The 24131-nt window shown below is 41.1% G+C and overlaps 1 protein-coding gene across 1 annotated transcript in view; it reads right to left on the bottom strand.

The window, feature by feature from the left end:
- The window catches only part of VPS13B (vacuolar protein sorting 13 homolog B), an 869608-nt gene that overhangs the window by 727008 nt on the left and 118469 nt on the right, over positions 1-24131 (bottom strand). Inside the window, exons 7-11 of the mRNA XM_019545488.1 lie at positions 6556-6824; positions 4431-4526; positions 3939-4061; positions 2733-2870; positions 80-167 (exon numbers count right to left, since the gene is read on the bottom strand). Of these exons, the coding sequence (XP_019401033.1) occupies positions 80-167; positions 2733-2870; positions 3939-4061; positions 4431-4526; positions 6556-6824 (714 nt within the window). The remainder of the gene's footprint in view (positions 1-79; positions 168-2732; positions 2871-3938; positions 4062-4430; positions 4527-6555; positions 6825-24131) is intronic.

The raw sequence follows: 24131 nt of genomic DNA, 5'->3' as shown, positions 1-24131 counted from the left end.
AACTGGTCAAGGACCAGGTGGCTCTGAAGAAGTCTTTGTTTATGTTATTTAAGGGAGGGAAAACAAAGAAAAGAGGTACCTTTGCCACTGGTGCTTTCCATTGTATACAAGTAATCCATGTAGAAAGCTCCAAACCTCTGCATTCCAGCTATCTCCGTGTATGTCTCCTACCAACAAAGCAAAACAAATAAAGAAAACGTTGTATAAGGAAAGAATCTTAAGATTACAAACTGATAGGGTAGCATGAGAGACCTATATGCTTGTTTGGATTTGTGCATCAACACACGGACTGGCTTATCAAAACAAAGGACAGAGGTTATCCCAAGGAATTCACCTTTCAGATAGGTAATGTAACTTCTATTGCAGGCCACACAAAAGCACATCCATAATTCTGCTGGACATTTTGATCACTTTACCAATAACATCAAGTTAATTAGTACCTTTAATGGAGTGAATATACTTCACTTGACCTCTCACATCACAGGAATCCTGTCTAATAATGTACTCTCAAAAACTAAAACTAGTTAATTCTGAAGCATCTGGGGGAAACAGAAAAGGTTGAGGGGGCAGGGAAGAGTGGATAAACAGAATGAATTTTACCTTAGCCAGTGGAAAGCAAATATCACATGACCAAAATGCTTTAATATACCATATTATTAAAAGCATGCTTGTTTATTTCATCATAGAAGTGAGAGAACCACATAAAATTAGGAAAGCGTTATTTTTAGTATCAGGAAATTTATGAACAAGTATAAATGTTCTAAGTTCTGGGCTTTACTAATTTCAGTTTATTGTGGCACCATCAGATAGCCATCTACAGTACTGCTGCATTTTCTTCTTGTTGTTCTAAAACAGTGTACCTTAATAAACATAATATTGTCATGAAGCTGAAGTTTATGGGGTTTTTTGTTTTGCTTTTAATCAGAGCAGCATGAGAACTGAGTTGGCACTAAAGAGTTACTTCTATAGGGTTTTAGTAAAATTAACTGCATTTAAAGATCTGTAGCCTTTTGATCTCTTCTTTTGAAAATGGGATTTAGGGGTTTTGAAATTTTTATCCAAAAATCTGGAAATCTCTCACATATTTGGTTTTGAAGAGTTTCCAGACACTCTCAGCAATTGAGACCAAAAAAAAAAAAAAAATCTAACAATACACATAGCTCTCCAGCTCTTTGCCACTACTCCAACAAAACCTTGAATATTCTTGGTACATGAATCATTCAAAATCCTAAAGAATAAGGAGGATTTTTTAAAAAAAGATGAATTTAAGAATAAGGCCACAGTTACAATTCAGAAGTATGAAACACCTGAGAAAAAATGAGCTAGACAAGTTGTAGTACAGTTCACAATGGTTAAACTGTCTTTTGGGATCTATTTTCTTAATCTTCTCTTATAGCTTCTAGCTATGATTTTCTTACTTCCTTAAGAATTCTTTTTATTTTGACCTTCCCACCAAAAATATGTTAGATCTAATTTTCCATTTTATACTAGAAGTTTTCTCTGAATCACTCAACTCTGTAGGCTTTATAAGTTATATACATTTTGTTAACTACTGTCATACTTCTCTTCTCCCATATACAAACACATTACAATTATTTTATAGTTTCTACTTCTTTGTATAAGACCAGAAAATAATCATCACATAGCAAAGTACAGAAACAATATGGAGCATTACTGAATCCTAGCTGTGACAGATATAAGAAAGGGATGCACAAGCAGCAGCACACTTATCTAGGGCCACTGATGTGGAAAAAAAAACCAAACCAAAAAAACCCAGTACTTTACTGGAAAAGGAAGTGCATCAGTTTGACCCAGCACACCCAATATTGACAAATGAATCAGCTGTTAGACAAAAGTGCCAAAAGGCCCCACTGAAGGACACAGACTACATATACGTTAGATGAGGTGGGTCAAACAAATGCAATGCCTCTTCTGGATGTGTGCTGTGCTCAGTAAGGTGGTGTGCCAAGCTGAAACTAAACTACTGGTTCCTTCCCTTCTCCTTGCCACCCCACAAGCAGCCTAAAATTCTTATCAGAAGAAAATACCAATGGTGAAAATAAGATTCAAAAGGGCCTTATCTTTAAAAATAAAGGTATTTCCTAATACAAAAAAGAGATTATTTTACCTTGGGCAAGTCATTGTTAAGCATTATATAAGACAACATAAGATGATCTGTGTGTGAACATGAGATGATCTAATGCACAGTGAAGCAGTATATTGATATCTCACTAAATAGCTATTGTTAGGTGCACAGTATACAGCCTTGCTGTCACAAAAGATATAACAAAATTACCACCATTGCTTGTAAGCACCTGAAGAAAATAATATATATATTTTCTAGAGCTGGGCTCTTTAAAACAGTATTACCCCTCTGTAGTCATAGACCAGTAGTGGGTTTGAACAGCATTTGCTGGTGGTCTGTGAGAAACTCAGTGTATGTTGGCACATTTTCAAAAATTCAGAATTCCTTTACAGGTACCCAGGCTCTAAGAAAATTGGTAAGAATACAGCTGAAAATCAGGCCACCTGACTACATGTCAAGTCTTCTTAAATGATACTTTGCCAAAAATATCTATTTTGGGCCAAGTTTGCCTTTTTGCCTCTGGGATCATTTTCAGAATAAAAATTGTTAGTCAGCACAAGAAATGGTGACATTATGCAGCTCTTACAAAATGCACATATTTCAAAATCCTTTAAAAATGTTAACAAGAACACATTAATCCCCTGACCTTATGATGAGCTGCATCCAAAATAAATTCTGCACGTATACCATTGTTTTCTGGACTTCTGTAATCAAATAGTGAATTAGTAAGGTATGTCATTCCTTTTGTGCTCAGATTTTCTCCACAAGTGAAAAAGTAGGCCTCCTGAAAATGTGGTTTAAAAAAGGGAGAGAGAAAAAAGTCGTATTAGTATGAAACTAAACAGACCAAAGGGCTGTCTTAAGACAATGATGCACATGCAAACTGTAGTATCTCCTTGACAATTTAAAACAGATTAGGTTAAACCTTAGTCACAATTTCAATAGAAATACTAGTAAAAGCCAAGGTAAGACATTAAAATAGAATTACTTAAGTAGCTTTAAGGATTTTTCCCCATTTACAATAAAAATATCTTGAATTAATGTGTCTATCACTAGAGAATTTGTTCAGAAAAATCTGTTTGCTCAGAATACTGTTAGCTTTACATTAACAGTATCCTCAGCTTACTATTCACTGAAAATCATTGTTTGCTTACCCACCTGCTCTTACTTACCCCTATAGCCATGACTACTCTACCTCTTTGACAAAATCAGGACTGCTGTCAAGACACAGGCCCAACCAACTTGCTCCCACTCTATGTATGTAGAAAGCCTGGTGATCAGGCAGCATAAACTGCTTAGAGGCAGTCATGTTTGCTTTACGCGGAAGTATGAGAGGTTGCGAGGATAGTCAGGATTTGCTTTAAAAACTCCACAATAACCGTCTCTGAAAAGCACCTAGAGATGCTTAGATTGAAAGTGATGTACAACTGGAAAGCATTATTAAGTATAGGATCACTACACCAGAAACCCTAGGCCAGCCAATATGCACTGAAATAATTTTACAAGTTTTATGGTTTAGTAATTTTACAGCCTTCCCTGCCTCTAACTGAAAAAAACTCCCCCCAAACACCCAGTTATAGATGCTCCTACTAAACAGAAAGACCTTCACATAGCCCAAAAAAGAACAACATTCCTTTACACTTTAAAAAAAGCTGTGAGAAAAAGAGATCATCTCAAACTTTTGTAATTTCCCTCTCAATTTTTTTCCTCTAAGCTCTGCATGGAATATGTTAAGACTTATTTCATTAATGCCACATCCAAGAAAACGAAATGGCTTTACAATATTATGTATCAATAAAACACATCAGCATTGGTGCGCTGAACAATCAAGCAGTATTCCAAAGGTACTTACTGCATCACTTCTATTAATACTTTCTTCAAAGTCTTTAATTCCCATAATTCCCTTAAGGCACAGAGCTTGGCAACTGACAAAACCTATTTGACAATCAAAGAAAGGTTCACCCATCATAAGAACCTATTGGGAGAAAAGGTGACATGATGAAAAATGCTATATTATTTGACATTAAAAAAATAAGTAGAAAAGAAGAAAAAATGAAAAATCTAACATGGTAAACTCATTTGAAGTTTAATTAATCAAGAAGTCTATCAAGTAGCATGATCTTTACAAGTACATTCTTACCACATCTTAGGGTTACAGTATTCTACACTCTAGAATCCAGAAAAAAAATTACTTCAATAAATATAACAATATAATAACATAGGAATTTAAAACCAATAACAACTTCTTTTTCAGAATATTTAACTGATGAAAAATATTTATTAAACTTCAATTTGCCAAGGCATTTACTATAAACTGAAAAACTTAGGTGCAGTGGAAAATTACCTCAACTGTGGTTCCTTCTTGCTCCCATCGTATAACTTCTTTGGATTTTACTTTCTGAGGACTATAATAACTACTTTCAGCTTGCATTTCAGTGAGCTATGAAACAATATGATAAACACCTTATATAAGCCAATATTAGCATTAAATAGCAGTAATCTGTCATTACTATATAGAATTGATGAAGACAAATTAAACTTTACTATGGGCCAAAATTTATTATTAGGCAGGAAACAGGTGCAGTAAAACAGCTGTAACACATTATCCATATTAGAACATAAGAACTTCTAGCTGAATATGCCAATTTAATCTTATGTATGGCATAAGAAAGTTTTAAACACCATAGTATTTTTATTTAAACTTCTCTTCTTATATCAACAATGTGTAAAAGATGAAATAACAGATATGCAGCTGCAACACAGACACACTATCAACTGAGTTTATAAACTTGCCTAAAATCTCTAAACTTATTATAGCATTTATTCTGAATAGCAAATAACTCACAACATGTAAAACTAAAGCAAAATTAATTAATTTAAATCATGCCTAAATTTTTCTCATATTATTTTGAAAGTAAGTTTTATTACATTTTTATATGGTTTAGATGCTTATAACTATTCATTCATCAAATCAAGTAGCAAAGAAACATACTATGGGAAAATATATATTACATAGTTAAATAACAGTCAATATTGTATCAAGGGAATAGGTCCAAAATAGTGAAAAGCTTGCATTTAAGTAAAGAACTTTTACAGTTTTGCTTGTTTTTGATCTGCTGAAATAATTCAAGTTCTAATTTTTTATATAAAATACCCACAAGCTCATTACTTTAATTTCCAAGACTATATACACATGGTTGTTGTTTCAAAGTAAAATTCTGTAATCCAAATACTCAAGTAAAATTGGATTTTTCTAAAAAACCTGATCACCCTTCAGCTGTGTGCAATTATTGTGGAGGAAAAGCAATTAATTGATTAAAAGAACTCAGACATTACGAGAACAATTTTCAACATTATTAGAAAAATGCTACGTTTAATTTGGCATGATTTTTTAGCTGGAATGGTATCAGCTGTTCCAAATGCTAATGCAGAAAACTGACCTTATTTTTTGACCAAAATATGAACCACAAATTAATTCCATACATTCTTTGCATGCAAACAGAACAATGAATTCTAATGTTTTCCTCCTAAATCTCACCATACTGCTCTCACGCACCACTTTACATTCTAAAAATATAAAATGTAAGACTCCATAATTTACAAGGTTTTACTACATCCACTAAACAAGCAAGCCTATAATGATACATTAAAAGACCCAATCCTGTCATCCTTGCTCACATAAGTAGTTCGAGCAACTTCAATATGATCACATGAGCACAGTCTGTAGAACCAGGCTTTTAACATGCACATGGAAACACAAAATAAAGTAAATTACAGGTAAGTGAACAAGTGTAGGAAAGCTATTATTTTATTTCATATTGATTTTTATTAAACAGGTGGCATGAAGGTAAATCTATACTAGGTATTTCAAACCTGATATGAAAATTTGACTCAAGCATTAATTAATTAGCAGCTTCCAAATATCTATTTTTATGTGAAGCATTATGGCAAATACAATCACTTGAACAATCACCAAACTGCTATATCAGGAAAAATATTCTTAAAATGAAGTCAAGCAAATGTGAACAGATTTTAAGTGGATGAAGAAGACAACATTATAATAAACACTCCATTGCTATTAAGAACTTTCTTTTTGTCAATTATATAGCGCTATTCATTCATAGATGCTAGGGTCAGAAGGGACCTCAACAGATCATCAAGTCCAACCCCCTGCCTAGGCAGGAAAGAGTGCTGGGACTGGAGGATTTACTTTAAACTTGTATTGCTTTTCATAATTTCCCTTTAGAATGAGACCTTTTCATTATTTAACTAACTTTAATTTCATTAACAAGATTTACTGATACTGTTAATTACATGTTGACTGAAAAATAAACTTTTCAAATATTCATATTTTCAGCTATTATGTAATTTTTTTATTCAGAATATAAATGAGCACATCTCAACCTCTAATGTATTAATGTATTGCTTAGCAAAATAATTAATAGACTCTATAACAAAGAAATACTTACTTTGAAAGTTACAGTTGCTTTTGTACAGTAAAATCCAACAGAAACAATAGGATTCTTGAGAGCCTGGAATTTCTGCTGATGCAATGTTGTTCCATCATCCATTCCAACAGACCCATCCTCTCCATCATAGCTCACAATAGCAGGAACAAGTGACCAGGCCCATGAAAACCATCCCTGCTGCTCATCATCATCTTGATTATGCATGTAGGGTTCTTGGTTAATATACTGCGTAGGATATTGTAACGTTGAGCCTGTTTCATCTTCTGCACCTTTGATACAAAGCATACATTCAAATCAAAATTGTGGATCAACCGTCCTTAGCAGAATCTTTTATACTGTTCTATGTTTAATTTGGGAGCAATTTTTCTGCATTATGTTTTCAGAAATATTTCTGTTGTCTCCCCTCTCATTAGTACCAAAAAAAGATTTAGGAAATAAAAAGATTCCCATTCAGTAATGTCTATTAAGTTACTAACTATAAAAGTTTAGATCATAAGTTGCAAATTTGGGCTTTGATGGCTTTCAACATTTTCCATTACAGTATAAGACCACAGCCTGTGACAGGTTAAGGCACAACCCCCAAGCTACTACCCAGCCACCACTCACCTTACAGGTCCTGCTGCAGCAGTAGCCAGAGTTTTTGGCTCCCTACCTTTTCCTCTTGCTTTCACTACCAGTCCCACCCCAGTGGGCAGGACCCCAGGGGAGCCTGCAGTGCAGTGCAGTGCAGTGCAGTACAATGGGGAAGCTGGGGGGGAGGGCAGGAGTACCACCTACATACACAGAACAAGGGAGTCTCATAGTGCAAACGTCAGACTGTCTGCGTGTACAATGCAAGGGAGGAGCACGCAGAGGCCTGAAGCTTGCACTAGTGTAGCCCACACATCATACGATTGGAATTGGTGCAGCCTGTATGGCATATGGCCGCAAGCCACTCAGAACAGGAGCTATCGACCAGGGATATACTTACCCTTGGGGGATCTTCAGAAGGCCCCAGAGGGTATGCAGGAGCGGGACAGAGAAACTTCTGGTTTCGCTGCAGGTGCTTCTGGTTTTGTTGCTATGTGCGGCGGCAGTAGTTTGTAGCAATGAGTTCCACAGGCTAATTCACATGTGAAATGTAATTGATTCGTTCTTAGGCCGCTGCCCTCCACCCCCCTACCCCACCCCCACTTGTCAACCAGCTAGGGGACTCCCTGCTTCTTGACTGGCCCCTGGGGGTACACTCCAACCAAAAAAAGGTTGAAAACCCCAGACTTAGAAGTTGGACAGCCCTGGTATAAGTATTATGGATTGGACTTGGGGGGGGGGGTGTTATCTATGCTTTACACAGCTCAATCAGATTTGATCCTCCATAGCCTACTTTTTCATGAAAAATATATAGCAATGAATTTAAGTGCAGAACAAGAAGTTGCTCAACAGTGGGTTTTGCAAGAAATTTATTCAAACATTTTGCCTCTTACAATTTAGTTCCAGGCATATGGAAGTCTCTACCCTAAATTGTTCCCAGAGGTTATAAGGATAAATGTAAAAGCAGCAACATGGTGGTTGGTCTTCACTGAAAAATACTTAGATCTGAAGTTTGTTACATGTGTGACTCATCTGCAAGTATGAACACCATCATCTGCTTCAGCTGAAAGAATTTTCTCAAATTCTAATTTCATCCAGAATAAACTAAGAAAGGGGTTAGGAGTGGACAAAACAAGCAAACTTCTAATGTGTTATAAATTGCTTAATGCCAAGCATTTGAAAACAGAAACCCAACAAAAAACAGATCCTGAATCAGATTAGTAAACAAAAGAATGAAATGTAAATGCAATGATTCCCCCATGTGTTTACTTTTCATAGGTTAAATTTTAAGAATATCATAAGCATGATTTTCCTTTTAAGAATAACATTGTATTTTTAAATCTCTCTTGAGTTTTTATTTTACATTAAAAATGTATTTTCAGTGCTCTGTGTTGAATCTGTATAGAGCAGGGGTCAACAACATGGTCTGGCAAAATATATTCCATGGGCTGGATTTGGCCCACAGAATCCCAGGGCTTTATCCCTGTCCACACCAAGACTAAGCAGTGAAGTGTTGCACCAGGAATCTTTGCTGCCACTGCTTCTTCCCCAACCCTGAAGCCTCATCCCAGCTGTGCGTGACCTAAGCTTTCAGCTGGTAGGGAGCTGTGCTTGGGTCCAGAAGCAGAAAGCTGAGTCCACACTGCTTCTACTTCTCCCTCCCTCCTCCCCACCCCAGACTCCCAGCTGCAGTGCAGCTCCCCACCACCTAGAAGCTGTGCTCACATGCCAGAAGGCTGAGAGAAGCAGTGACAACACCAGCATAGCTCCCAGCTGCATGGCTGCAGCACAAGCACAGGCAAACCCCCTCTGCTAGTGTCACATCGAAGCCATATAGCCTGCATCAGAGCCAGGTTGTTCCAGCGTCCAGCTTGAAAAGGTATTAATTAGCAGTTAGGACGTTTATGTGCATTAGTTTAAATAAACATTTCTCTTCAAACACAAAGAATTTTTTTTAAGTCGCTCATCATAATATAGAGAGAACTTTATCTCTTCTCACAATTTTTGCTTTTGAAAATTTCCTATTTGGACCTAATGATACACATTTTCAAAATATCGTTACGTAGTCTTAAGAAGCAATGACACATTTTTCTAAGTTTGACAAGGAGGGAAGACTGAGAAAGGCTGCAACTCAATCAAGCTCTACTGGATCAGTTGGCTGATGTGACTGCAGAGCCACTGGCCATCCATTGTCTTTGAAAATTCATAGCTATCAGGAGAGGTCCCAGATCATTGGAAAAAGGCAAACAGTGCCCATATTTAAGAAAGGGAAGAAGGAGAAGCCAGGGAACTACAGACCAGTCAGCCTCACCTCAGGCCCTGGAAAAATCATGGAGCAGGTCCTCAAGGACTCCATTTCTGAGCCCTTGAAAGAGAAGAAGGTGATTAGGAACAGTCAGCATGGATTCACCAAGGGGAAGTTAGGCCTGACCAACCTGATTGCCTTCTATGATGAGGTGACTGGCTGTGTGGATATGGGGAGATGTGGTGTATCTTGATTTTAGCAAGGCTCTTGATATGGTCTCCCACAGCATTCTCACAGGCAAGCTAAGAAAGTATGGGCTGGATGAATAGACTATAAGGTGGATAGAGAACTGGCTGAAGCATTAAGCTCAGAGAGTAGTAATCAATGGCTCAATGTCTAGTTGGCAGCTGGTATCAAGTGGAGTGCTCCAAGGGTTGGTCCTGTGGCCAGTTTTGCTCAATGTTTTCATCAGCGACCTGGAAGATGGCACAGAGTGAAGCCTCAGCAAATCTAGAGCTGACACCAAGCTGAGGGGAGTAGTAGATACACTGGAGGGTAGGGACTAGGATTCAGAGTGACCTAGACAAATTGGAGGACTGGGTCAAAAGAAATCTCATGAGGTTTAACAAGGACAAGTACAAAGTCCTGCACTTAGGATAGAACAATCCTATGTACCAGTACAGGCTGGGGGCTGACTGGTTGGGCAGCAGCTCTATAGAAAAAGACCTGGGAGTTAGTGGACAATAAGCTAAATATGAACCAGCAATGTCCCCTTGTTCCCAAGAAGGATAATGGCATACTGGGTTGTATTGGTAGGAGTGTGGCTAGCAGGTCAATGGAAATGATTATTCTCCTCTATTCAACACTGATTAGGCCACATATGGAGTATTCTATTCAGTTTTGGGCCCCACACTACAGAAAGGATGGGGACAAATTGGAAAGAATCCAGAGAAGGGCAACAAAAATGGTGAGGGGGCTAGGGCACATGACTTCTGAGAACAGGCTGAGGGAACTGGGCTTATTTAGTCTACAGAAGAGAAGACAGAGGGGATTTAATAGAAGCCTTCAACTACCTGAAGGGGAGTTCTAAAGAGGATGGAGCTGGACTGTTCTCAGTGGTGGCAGATGACAGAACAAGGAGCAATGGTCTCGAGTCGCAGCAAGGGAAGCATAGGTTAGATATTAGGAAGAATTTTGTCACTAGGAGGGTAGTAAAACACTGGAACATTTTGGAGTCCCCCTGCTACAGCAGAGGTCCTGAGAAGATGAAGGAATGGCCTTAGTTACTGAAAACAGCCACAGTATATTTTCATTATAGTGCTTAAATAGCCTCACCACATGTGGATATGGTGCTTTATGGAGGTGGTACATTCACTGCCTTTAGCAAGTGACAATCTCAGTTAGACAAACAGGAAATGAAAAAAGTAATGAAAGAAAAGAGGGGAAGAAGGAGGAATAACAGAGACAGCAAATAATTATTTAGTAGTTCAGCCTGTTTTGAGAAAATGTAGAAAGTGAAGAGGAGGCCCTGAGCTAGAAGTCAGCAGTAAAAACTAAAATAAAATAAAAGGTCAATTTTGAAGAAGAATCTAAAGCAGGAGAGAAACTCTAGGATTTAGGGCACAGGAGACTGTACAAAGTCCAAAAAAGGCAGAAAGCAGAAGTAAAAAACCAACGAAAGGATCAACAGAGCAAGAAATGTAAGTATAAAATGAGAAATAAAAAGAAAGAAGGGGGAAAAGACAAGTGTTAGAAAACACACATAACTGTCTGGGGTCCTCAGGAAGCTTTCCTGAGAGTTATGTGAATTCCTGTGGAATATGAGTTTCCATTAAAAATCAGGGTTAGTCCTTATGGTTGTACAGATCGGCTTACATACAGGAGTAATATGTAAACCAATGCAACACTGCTTTCCAAAGTCTGCAGACAGGGAACTCCATTCCCACTGCTCCAGCCTTCTAATGTTCTGACAGTTGAAAACTAGCTAGAGGTTTTGCCAATCTTTTTCTGAAGCTTTTTAGAGCCACATGGACAGCAGTGTAACTGACAAGACTCTCGTCAATTTATTTCGATGCAGCGTGAGAAAGTTAGGAGAGAAACCACAGAGCGACTGCAGCCAGACCTCTCAAGCATACCAAATTTTGAAGGAAGTTCAATATTTTGGATTCCTGCTCTGCTGCATCACAAAAGCAAGCAATGTTTTATGCGTACAAGAAAAACACTCCCTTCACCCACTATGCTCCCTGTAGTGCAGAAAAAAGAACACCAGGCCAGAAGATCATTAATTAAAATTTCACCTCCACTAGCTGCAGTTCAGATTTCTACAGATTACTGATCAAAAACCTCACACTTTACTTCTAGAAAGCAATCAAATTTTAGTAATGGCATAAGGATTATTTCTGTTTTTTAACCAAAGACTAGCCTAATGTAAAAAGAATAAACAGTCCTGGGAGCAAGGACCAAGAGCCAAAGCTTCCTCTCTTCCCTGCCCTTAGGATTAGACTACAGAGTCATGTTTCCTCTTGCCTGCTCTTCTTCTGACCCCATGACTCTTACATTCCCATTCAAAAGGGACTCAGAAGCTGATCCTTCCTAAAGCTATCCCCAACATTGTTTAAGACCTAAACTTGCTAAACGTTGACCAGGGGATGCTCTATCTAGCTAAAAGGTAAATAAACTCCATTTGTTTTAGATGTATTCTTTAGATAAGGCCAACCATTCAGTCACTACCCCTCTGCCACCATTAATTAAGGTGGATCTTGGGTGTACTGTAGACACCTAGACTAGGGACAGACGTTACACTTAAACTGGGTTAACTGATTGGAAACTGGTTTAAACAGAAGTTCAGTGCACACAAAACACTTTCAAAGTGGCCACAACCTGTTGAAGATAAATCTGGTTGGATGCAGTATCAGACTTGACCGATGTAGGTCACACCGATTTATGGAACTTCTGTTCCAGATCCCTTCCCAGTTTTAAGTTGCAGTGCCCCAGTATACCAGGATGCTTTGCAGCCCTAGGCTCTGCTATTTGCTCTGCTGGAACAGGGACTGCCTCACCCCTCTGCTCCCTAGAATGTGTCCTGCCTGTACTGTAGCTGTCAGCTCACAGAGATTGGGGGGGAGGGGGGAAGGGGAAAGGAACAGACCCCACAGACTCCCTATCCAGGCTCAACACAGCATGTATGGAAAGGGGAAAGCCCTGTGCTGGGGGCTTTTCAAACCTCAGCAGCTCTCCCCTGTCCCCTTTCCCAGCAGGTGATTCCTTTAGCAGCTGCCACAGGAGAGAGGGAGAATGAGTGCTCCCAACCAGGTGCCTGCCCATGCAGTCCAGCATGGGAGCACCAGGAAGACCTGTCATGGGGAAGCTTCGCCTCACCCCAGCCCAGGGTCCCCCAGTCCTGGGCAGCCCCAGGGAGCTGAAGGGAATTCTTCCCCTCCCAAACACCAGAGCTGCTTGCCTTAGCTCCTGAATGTCTCTGGCAGCCTCAGGAATCAAAAGGAAATTCTCCTGCTCCTCCACAGCCAGTTTTGCCTCAGCTGCTATGAGTCTGAGGCAAAATTACTTGCAGAGAGCAGAACAATTTCCCCCCACTCCCTGAGACTGCCCCCAGCTATCCCTGGGACTTGCAGCAGCTAAAGCAAGAAGCTCTGGGATTTAGGAGGGCAAGAATAGCCCTCAGCTCCCTGGGATTCCCCAGGCTGAGGGACCCTGGGCTGGGGTGGGGGAGAAGCCCAAGGCAGGGTCTTCCCGGTGCCCCTATGCTGGGCTGCATGGGCAGGCACCTGGCCAGAAGGACTACTTCTTCTTCCCTCCCATGGCAGCAGCTGAAGCAATCAGCAACTGGGAAAAGGGAGGGAAGCAGGGGAATTTCCCTCGGTTCCCCAGGGCTTCCTGGGCTGAGGAACCCAGGCTGGGGGAAGCCTTGTGATGGGAGACTCCCCCAAGGTGGGCACACCTCAACCAGGGGCTCCTTAACCCCCTTTGGGGGTTTGACAAAAGGGGTTTGGGGACACCTGGTAGGGCCGGCAATGGCCAGCAGGCTGAAAGACTTGCTCTAGCACTCACTGCCTATTGACCTGGGTCAGTGGAGGCCTCCCCCTGCCTTTCCCTATTGAAAACTGAGTCAGTTTAGGTGCTGATCAGTTCAGCCTATGCAGCTTAGAGGAAGCTTCCTATATTGAATCAATTTTGCCTCGGGCTTTTTGACTATTTGTACTTAGCCCTACACAGTAAGAACTAGACTTAAACAATGCCTTAGGTTTCATAAAAGCCAAGGAAAGGCCAGCAAGTAAAAACTGAGATGGACCTGAGTCAGTCCTGAACCAATACACCAGATACAAAAGGAGTCAGCACGCCATTATTAATCCATCACAGAGAGACCAGAACACAATGCAGTACTGTAGTGGGAAGGGAAAGTCTTTTTCCAAAGTTTTTCTGTGCGTCTTGAAACAGCACACATCATGCACAAATCCAGCCTGAGTTTTAAAACTGGATTTTCTGCCTATTGTATAAGGATGGACCCTCCAAGTTTCAAATAACATTTCTGTCATATCCCGATTTTGGGGGGATGGAGGAGGCAGGGCAGAGGCAGCAGCCCAAAACTAATGTCTACTTTTGTTTCCAAATTTGAATTAAAAGAATGTTATAACAATGCTAAACAACTACAACATATTTTCATAGATTTCATAGATATTCAGGCTGGAAGGGACCTTGGAAGATCTTAAAGTCCAGGCCCCTGCCCCAGGGGCAGGAAGTCAGCAAGTGTCATAGGATCCCAGCAACATAAACATCCAAATTTCTCTTGAAGGTGTTCAAAAGTAGGTGCTTGAACCACCTCCAGTGGCAGGCTATTCCAAACCTAGGGAGCTCAGACAGTAAAGAAGTCCTTCCTTATGTCCAGCCTGAAACGGTCTTGGAGGAGTTTGTGACCATTCGACCTGGTCATCCCTTGGGGCGCTCTGGTGAACAAATGTTCCCTCAGATCCTGGTGAGTACCCCTTATAAACTTATAGGCAGCCACCAGATCACCCCTGAGCCTGCACTTTTCCAGGCTGAAGAGTCCTGTGGCTCTCAGCCTCTCGTTACAAGGTTTGCTTTCCTGACCTCTGATTAGGCGAGCGGCTCTCCTCTCAACTCTCTCAAGCTTCTCCACATCCTTTTTGAATTCTGGGGCCCAAAACTGGATGCAGTACTCTAGCTGCAGCCTCACCAAGGCAGAATACAGCAGGAGAATGATGTCCTGGGATTTACTTGAGAAGCATCTCTGGATGCAAGCCAGCATTTTGCTCGCTTTACTAGCTGCATTGAAGGCTCACGTTCATCTTGTAGTCAGTCACGACCCCCAAGTCCCTTTCATCCGTAGCACTAGCCAGAGTAGCACTGCTGAACCTATAAGCATGCGGCAGGCTTTTCTTCCCAAGGTGGAGAACCTTGCATTTTCCAGTGTTAAACACAATCAGGTTCTCATCCGCCCATTTCATGAGACTGTCAAAGTCAGCCTGGATTGCCCTCCTGACCTCAGGTGTGGACGCTTTACCCCAAAGTTTGGTGTCATTGGCCAGTTTGCTTCTAACTCCAATGTCCACATGATTAATGAAGATGTTGAATAATATAGGCCCAAGGACAGAGCCTTAAGGAACCCCACTGGTCACAGGGCACCATGACTATTGACTTTCATCAACAACCACCCTCTGGGCCCGACCACAGAGCCAATACCCCAGCCAGCAGATTGTGGTGAAGCCAGCAGATTGTGGCCAGTTTTGCTAAGAGATGACCATGGGATACCAGATTGAAGGCTTTTTTAAAGTCAAGATATATGACATCAATCTCTTCTCCCTTGTCCAAGTGATAGGTCACCTGGTTGTAAAAGAAAATGAGATAGGTTGAGCAAGACCAGCTATCCCTCAGGATGTTGCCTTCAGCCAGTCTGTTAAGAACGGTCTCTTTGATAATCTTTTCTAAGACCTTAACCGGGATAGAGGTCAGGCCTGTAGTTTGCTGGATCCACTTTCCTCCCTTTCTTGAAGGCAAGCATCACGTTGGCCTTCTTTCAGTCTTTGGGCACTTCACCAGAGTACCAAGAGTCCTTGAAGATCCATGCCAAGGGCTGAGCTATGATGCTAGCCAGCTCCTTGAGTACCCTGGGGTATAAACTGTCAGGGCCGGCTGACTTGAAGGTCCCAGCCTCTCAAGGTCATCCTCCACAGGTCAGCATTGATGGAGGGTAAGGAATCTCCCTCACCCAGGCCTTCCCGTCCCATAATGGGCAGGGGCTTCCTTTGGGACTGGTGAAAGACCAACACAAAGCACCCATTTAGCATGCTGGCTTTTTCCTGGGCATCAGTTGTCAGTTGTCCCATCTGGTTTAGCAGGGGTCCAATGTTACCCTTGCTTTTCCTATGGCTCTCCACATAACTAAAAAAGGAATTATTGTCCTTGATACTTGTAGCTAGTTGGAGTTCCATCGCAGCCTTGGCTTTCTTGTTTCACTTCCTGTAGGTCTGGACCAGTGCAGAATATTCCTCCTTAGGAGGTGGATCCAGCCCTCTATCCTTTGTAGACCTTTCTTTTTAGACACAGGAGAGTCTGCTAGTTCCCTGCAGAGCCAAGGGAGTTGCTGTGTCCTTTTGCTGCCTTTCCTCCAAGACAGAATAGACTTAGTTTGTGCATCCAGGATTGCTCTCTTGAGGAGCAACCACTCTTTCCCCAACTCCCCTCCCCTTTGGGTCGTGGTCCCTTAGGGCCTCACTGACTAGCCCCCTTAGCTTGTCAAAGTCAGCTTTCCTGAAGTCCAGGACTTCTGTATTGCTGACTTGCCAGCTTTATGGCGGATGGTGAAGGTGATCAGCTTGTGGTCACTGTCACCCAGCTTCCCTTCAATCATTAGGTTGCTAATTAGGTTGTCCCCCATTGCTAGTACCAAATTGAGCAGCACTTCACCTCTTGTCGGCCTTAGACTTCTCGAGTCAGACAGAACTCATACATGCACGTGAGGAAGCTTTGCGACCATTTGGATTTGGCTTAGCGCTCGTCCCCTGAGATGTCTGGGTAGTTGAAGTCTCCCATGACAACCATGCACTGGGAATGTGAAGCCTCAGCTACTTCTCTGGCAAACTCCTGGTCAAGCTGTGGGTTGGAGGTCTGTAGTAGACTCCCACCATTGTGTCCCCTGTGCAGTGTTCCACATGGATTTTAACCCAGAAAGTCCCAAGCTGTGAGCCAATGTCAGCTTGCAGGGATGCGTAGCTCTCCTTGACATAGAAAGCTACACCCCTGCCCCTTTTGTCCACTCAATCTCTCCTGTACAGGGTATAGCTGTCTATACCTGTGGTCCAGTCATGGGTGGAGTCCCATCAGGTCTCTGTTACCCTATGGCATCGTAATTATTTGTATTAAGCAGGAGGACATGTTCCTCCTGTTTATTCCCCAAGCTTCTGGCATTTGTGTATAGGCACGCAAGTATCCCTTTAGGGATACTTGCCTACAGATCATTCCAGGGCTGGAGCAGGGATGGGCTCCCTTAAGTACCTGGGCCTGCTGGCTTTGCAAGGTTGCTCAGCAGGCCAGCAGGGGCGGTAGCCCCCCCATCCCCTGGCAGGCTTAGTTTAAAGCCTGGTGGAGCAGGCTAGCCAGTCTAGCTGAGAAGAGCCTCCTCCCCAATGGAGAGAGGTAGAAGCTGTCCCTTCCCAGCAGCTTGCTGCCTCTCTCACCAAAGAGCAGACTGTGGTCATGGAAGCCAAAGCCTTCACGATGACTGTGTACAAACATACATTTTAACTGTTGTGTATTAATTCACACAACATTCAAAATCCCACAAAAATTACTGATCCTCCAAAATAAAAAAATATATATTAAGGCACAAGGCAGTTTTCTTCATTTAAGAATGCACACAATATAGAACAGTACAGCAGACAGCATCCCATTGCATGAAGAAACTCTGAACTAGACGACAAAAACAATGATGGTAAGGATACACTGATGGCCTTTATAGTTAGGGTGACCATATGGGAACGTGAAACCTGGGACACTGCTCCCCACCCCTCCTCTCTGCTGCAGGCAGAGGTGGGGTGGGGCAGGGCAGCATGGGGCAGCTCTAGTATTACTAGTTAGAAAGCTAAGGGAATCAATGACCCATTGTTCTTTATTTCACAGGTGTTAATCATCTCTCCTTTTTACTGGTCATTCCACTGATGAAGCTAACCTATTTTAGGGCCATTCTGCTGTCTGCTAGGGCTTTTTATTTCACAGCTTGTGCAGGTTCCCCTTTCCTGCCCACACCTGGGGCACTCATTTTAAATTTTCACTGGCCAGTCAGGGCCATCCCCTGTAATCCAGGACTACCCTGGCCAAACTGGGACATATGGTCACCCTGTTTATGCTGAATTGGAAAGGCTGAGAAGTCACTAGCCCAAAGTCCACCTTACTTTCCAAAAATAAATTTAATTCAATCCACAAAACAGTATATACTTAGAAATTACTGCTATAAGTGTTTTTCTTTTGTTTGTTTTTAAGTAAATCAGTTTTCCAGAGCAAGAGGCATGAAAACTATGAAAGAGAAGAAGCCAGTGCTCACCCTTCATTGTCTGGGTCAGGGCTTTGTTGAGAACAACTTCTAGAATGGGGAAAAGAACAGTTATAGTGATGTTCTGTGAGCCCTGTTCTTTCCCCTGACTTGCCTCTGCCTTCAGTGTGGAAGCAGCTTTTCCCTTTCTCCTGCTGCAGGACATTAAACACTATATCTGTCCCTAAGTTCTGAGTTTATCCCATCTACTACCACGGTCAATGGGCCCAACCAATGGCAGGATGGCACAGATCAATATTTGGGTGGAGTAGCTGTTTCAGACCTGAACTCTCACTTTTAGCCTGGTTGCTGGATTTCTGAGGATGCTAGATGGTAGACTAACCACAAGTCACCAGCCTGAGGGTCTAGGAGGAATTTTCTTTGCATGGGGCAAAACTGGAAAATTATTGCATGGAATTTTTCACCTTCCCCCTGGCATAGAGGGAAATCTGTTTTTAGGTTTCAAATTATTATTGTTCAATTTAGGTAGATTGGATAGGTTTTAAATTTGAGGTCCCAGGGGCCCAATGATTCTGGAGGCCACTGGTTTTGGGCACTGTGTGGTCAGGGAATGTACCTCTGTGTCTTACAGTTTCACTCTTCTCTTCAAGGACAGCTTCCTGTCAGAGTCCCTTGGCACAACTAACATTATGAGGGAATTATGCCATTCATACTGATTAGGTTTACCATCGAGACCACTGGTGTCAGCTGAGCTCTATACTGGAACAACCCTATCCTGGGGCAGCCTCTGCATTTAACCATATTATGATGTCTCAGTCTTACTGCACTAATGTCCACATTGAAGTAACGTAAACAAAAAATACTCTTTTAAAAACACAGGTCAATTTTATCATTCTTTTTTTCAGATTATTAATGAAGATTAGAGAACACAATCCCCAAATCAACAAGCTTCTAACTAGTTAAAGATTTAGATGAGAAAAGCTGAACAAAAGTTGCAAGGAGGAAGATATAATTGTTCATGCTGGTAGCGCTGAACATTGGATACAGAGATGAGTTCTGACAGCCATATCTTTTACCAGCTTTAGGCCATGAAAAAAAAAACCACATTACAAATACAGTGCTATTAGCGAAGTGGTATAGAATTACAAGAGCAGTACTTTTTGAATTCATAAACATTGTCAAAATTTATTCGTGTTTTCATTAGTTCTGAGCTTTTAAACATGTACAATTTTGTCTTTTTCTAGGGAAGTTTAAGATGCAGAAAAAGCTAAGATTTCCATCTTTTAAATTTGATTAATTTGCCAAACTCAAAACACACATTCCCTCTCAAACTTTTTATTTACTTTGATATTCCTTAGTTTTACAGCAAAAAGAAAATAGGTAAGCAAGTAAATAAGGGGAAAGGAGGAAAAAGAAGACTAAATTAAGATTCAATACTAATACTAATTGGCAAATCTAATTTACAAGAATACATTCTCTAAGGAGTTCAAACTTTTAAGAAGCTTATTTATGCAACTGATAATGCATATGACTGATAACACTATAGAAACAATCTTAATGTAAGAATTAACTGTTTCTCAACAGTCTCAAAAGTATTACATTCAAATGTCATACAACATCAGACATTTTCTTTTCAAACTTTTTTCCTTTGAATACATAATTCAATGCAAGGAAAATACTAGATTCAATTTTTGTAAGCGTTTTCCCAATATTTAACAAATAGTAGTGGTTCCAAACAGGATCCTATTCCAAAAAATAGATGCGTTCTTTGGATGCATCTAGCAGGAGGACAATAAGTTGACTGCCAGAGTGCAACTGGTAATATTTACTGACTATGTCAGTAGCTCCCTTTAAATGCATTAACCTCACAGCACTTCTCAATAAAAATGTGGCTCTTGATCTATCACATATGTGTATACTGGCAACAAACAAAAGCTGATAGAGCAGCTTTTGTGTCACTGGCCGTGATATCAGCACCATCACAAACTAAAACCTAGCAGACCAAACTGATCCTATTTTAGCCCCTTGCTAGAAACATCTTCATGCTAGAAATCCCAATACCATCATAACTATAATGTAAATACAAAGTCTCTATGGAGTCTCAGGAGAATACCTGTGTAAGGTTACTTTTAAAACACATTTTATACAAACCACTGTGATTTTTCATGCAACTTGGAAGTCTACTACCAGAATATCATAACATTTTGTCATTATTTTTAATTCCTATGTCAAGAATGACATCCACATTAGTTTGCAGTATTTTTTGGATTTAACTGGGTCAGACAAGCAGAGGCCTTCTAGGCAAACAAAGTCTTTTTCTACTAAGCAAAGGAAGAAATTAGAATTTCCTTTCACTACTGAGCTCTCCTACAGTTTGCTAGGTATAGAATACCATTCAAGTACTCTGATAGAGCAAAGTTTTAGCTTCTGTTCCACAGAGTTCATGGTCTTAAAATATACTCCATGTTTTCATTTATTAGACTCAGATTCCCAAGTGGTCAACATATCCACATTCAACTTATCCTGGTTTGCTATAAACTAAAACTGGTAACTGGTTTAGGCCACTTCAGAAAAAAGGTGGGGGGGGCAAATTCTTCCAACCTTGTTAGGAAAATCCTATTTAGTTCAGTATTAAATTAATGATAATTTTGTTTTTAAGTACCTACCTCTCGCAATATAGCTTGGGATGATGAACAATCACAAAAACAATTTTTCATTATTTAAAAAAATCCCAACCTCAATAAAATGACAAACAATAACATACCAAAAAAGCAAGTGTGGTTGTAATTTAAAAACACCTCCAAATTAAGTCTTTTTTTCCCCCCCAAGTAGAAGGGATGAAACGAGATGCTCTTTCATGGAGTGCAAGTCCACACTGTCAGGTCTTTTACAACAAAGATTTGATTAGACTACTAATTTTGAATACAACAAGACCCTAAATACACAGTGGTAGGAAAGTACAAAAACAAGACAGGGTTTTTGGAGAAAGGAAAGGGGCCTTGTGCAACCAGGGCCTCACAATGAAATTTTTATTTGACTCCCAAACATCACAACAAATAAACTGATGTAATTATGCTCTATTTATTGATAACACTCAAAGAGTTTCTTACTTTCTGAAATTATAATCGCCTAAATAACTTCCAACCTCTTTTCAGGTATGGGAAGGGGATGTACATGTACATTAAACACAAATACTTTCCATTTTATTCCTTTTCTAGACTGTTATAGGTCCATCATAAAATCCTTTTTCAAGTAAACACTAGAAATACAATGTGGTATTTTGCTTTATAAAATAAAATTATAAAGTAAATTAATTGAAATAAACCTGTGAAACAGTCCACTGCCCCTAAAAGATCAAGAATGTTAGCAAAGAATTTGGGACACATGATTGATGAGGAATGTTAATGCCTTCCTTGAGAAGAGAAGATGGCAAGACAAAATCTGTGTAACATGTTGCCAGAAACAGTAACTCCTCATAACACCTGGAAAAAGTTAATGCTCTCATACTGACAGTTTTCAATGTAAACACAGGCAAGAAAATTAGACCTATTAGGTTTACTAGTTGAAGAAGCTTTCATCTTCAAAATTAACTTTTTCCTTGTTGACCAATTAAACAGATGGATGGGGGGAAAATAAAGAGAAGGAAGTCATGAGAAAAAATGGATGTTGCTATAAGAAAGGAAAATGGAAAAAGAGAGAGAGGAAACACAGGAAGAGGAAAAGAAACAAGAGTGCTTTATCTATTTATTTAGTGCTTAGAATTTCATTGTTTTAGACACTATGCAAATGGGGTAGCAAAAGCCCCCTGGGCTGCATGCAGGTATGGGGAGCCCAACATTAGGGAGCGGCTCCCTGATCTCAGGTTCCCACACCCCCACATTCATGCCATCTGTTCAAATTAACACACAATGCAGACCAGCCACAAAGATGTTCCACATCAAATGTGGAACATCTGTGTATCTGGTGTGCCATTTTAGCTTGTCATCAATTGCTTGCATGTGTGGCATGTTACAATGTATTATGTAATTACCACACCAAACACCACAAATGTAACGTCTGTCAGAAGCCTAAAAGATAAAAGAGAAATAACTGAAAAAAAGGAATGTAACATATAAGCAAAGAACAATCTGATGCCTTGCAAGTGCCTTACTAGTCGTTCCATAGTGTTTTGTTTTAATATAAATTTTTGTAGGGATGCCAAAGGAAAAAAAAAAAAAGTCAGAGAGCTTACTGCCCCAAGCATGACGACTCCTGGCCAGGTCTCAATCAGGACAAGACAAGGAGTAACCTCAATTTGGTCTCACGCTTCCCTCTCCTTCCTCAATCTGTACCGAGGCCAGACCTGTTACCTTTGATTGTTCCCAAAAAGAAAAGGAGAAACAATCAACATCAGAAATAGCTAAGACCCTAAAAGAAGGGGAACAACATTTTCCACAAGGCAATACGGAATGAAACATTATACAATACTGTACTCTGAACAAACAGTAAGTATGGACAATGCGTTTAACTACTAAGTAAATGGTCAGCAATGTTTATGCAAGCCAACCATTTTGATATTAGTGGCGAAAATCCATGAGGAAATAAGGTATATACATAATCCAAAATGCCCAACCACAGGCAGAAATAAAGACTTATCTATTTTAACACAAGTTTCATACTACTGGTCCTAGGGGGTATGGTCCATTGAAGGAAATTCCCTTTTCTTGATGGAAGTTAAACTCTGATCTTTGAGAACAGAAAAAATCCATTCATTCTAGAACTATTTCATCTAAACACCAACATCTTCTGAAGTGTGATGTAGGGAATACTTGCCACTGTGTGAAGCGGCAAGTATTCAATTTGGATTTGGGCAACTCGGAGAAGCAGTCATTCGATTGGTGATTCAAGTCACCACCCCAATTTGATTCAGCCAAATCAGATTCAATAACTTGGCCCCAATTCAGAGACTCGGCCATAGACTAAACAGGCAGCAGTCCTCGACCATGCTGTTGTGGTGAGCGGAGTGGGGAGGGAAGGGGCGTGGGGCAGATCAAAGCCCCCACAGTGAAGGAGGGATTGGGGCTGGGATAAGCTGCCCAGCCAGAGGAATTAATCCCCTCCCTGCCCACTTTGCCTTAATGGGACCATGCCAGAGGGTGTCTTCATTAGGGCCAGTCCCTGGCTCCAGCTACAGGGCAGAGGAACAGCGTCAGCCCCACAGCTAAAGCAGAGCCTTGTCCCGCCCAGAGAGCATGCCGGGATGCTGAGGGAGTCCAACTTATCTTACACCAGCAAGGAGTCTGGGACAGACATTGCATAAACCAGTCTCCATAGATCTCATAGACATTTGGGCTGAAAGGGACCCCAGAAGATTGAGTCCAGACCTCTGCGCCAGGGCAGGATGTCAGCAGGGATCATAGAATCCCAGCAAGATAAACATCCAAATGCATCTTGAAGGCATTCAAAGTGGCTGACTGAACCACCTCCAGTGGCAGTCTATTCCAAACCTTGGGGGCTCAGACACTAAAGAAGTTCTTTCTTATGTCCAGCCTGAATTGGTCACGGCAGGGTTTGTCACCATTCAAACTTGTCATCACTTGGGGTGCTCGGTGAAGAGATGTTCCTCCAGATCCTGATGAGCACCCCGATAAACTTATAGGTGGCCATCAGATCACACCCAAGCCTGCACTTTTCTAGGTTGAAGAGTCCCATGACTCTCAGCCTCTCATCATAAGGTCTGTTTTCCAGACCTCTGATCATGCGGGTAGCTCTCCTCTGTACCCTCTCTAGCTTCTCCACATCCTTTTTGAATTGCGGAGCCCAAAGGGAGGTAATCCCAACATGGATCAAAGGGGGCAGGAGGGCACAAAAGCCCCCCATGGCTCCCCAAAAGCATCCAGGAATGTCTCCTAGCTAAAAGGGAGGCGCACACCCAATGAAAGGGAGGGGCCATCACCAGGGAGGATTATAATGCGGTTGCTACGGGATGCAGGGGGGCAGTCAGGAAGGCCAAGGCGGAGATGGAATGGGGACTAGCTTCCCTGATCAAGGACAACAAGAAGTTCTTTTTTAAATACATAGGGGGCAAAAAGAAGGTTCCGGGTAATGTGGGGCCCCTGCAGGACACACTAGCAAAGTTGGTCGTTACACCAGATGACAAAGCCAACATATTTAATGATTTCTTTGCCTCCATTTTCCTGAACAGGGACTGGAACAGTCACCCCCCCTGGGACCCTCTAAAACCCCAGGGGAGGTGCA

The sequence above is a fragment of the Crocodylus porosus genome, unplaced genomic scaffold (assembly GCF_001723895.1).
Source record: "Crocodylus porosus isolate Cpor-Errol unplaced genomic scaffold, CroPor_comp1, whole genome shotgun sequence".
NCBI lineage: Eukaryota > Metazoa > Chordata > Crocodylia > Crocodylidae > Crocodylus > Crocodylus porosus.
This window is presented reverse-complemented; position numbering and strand designations above follow the sequence as displayed.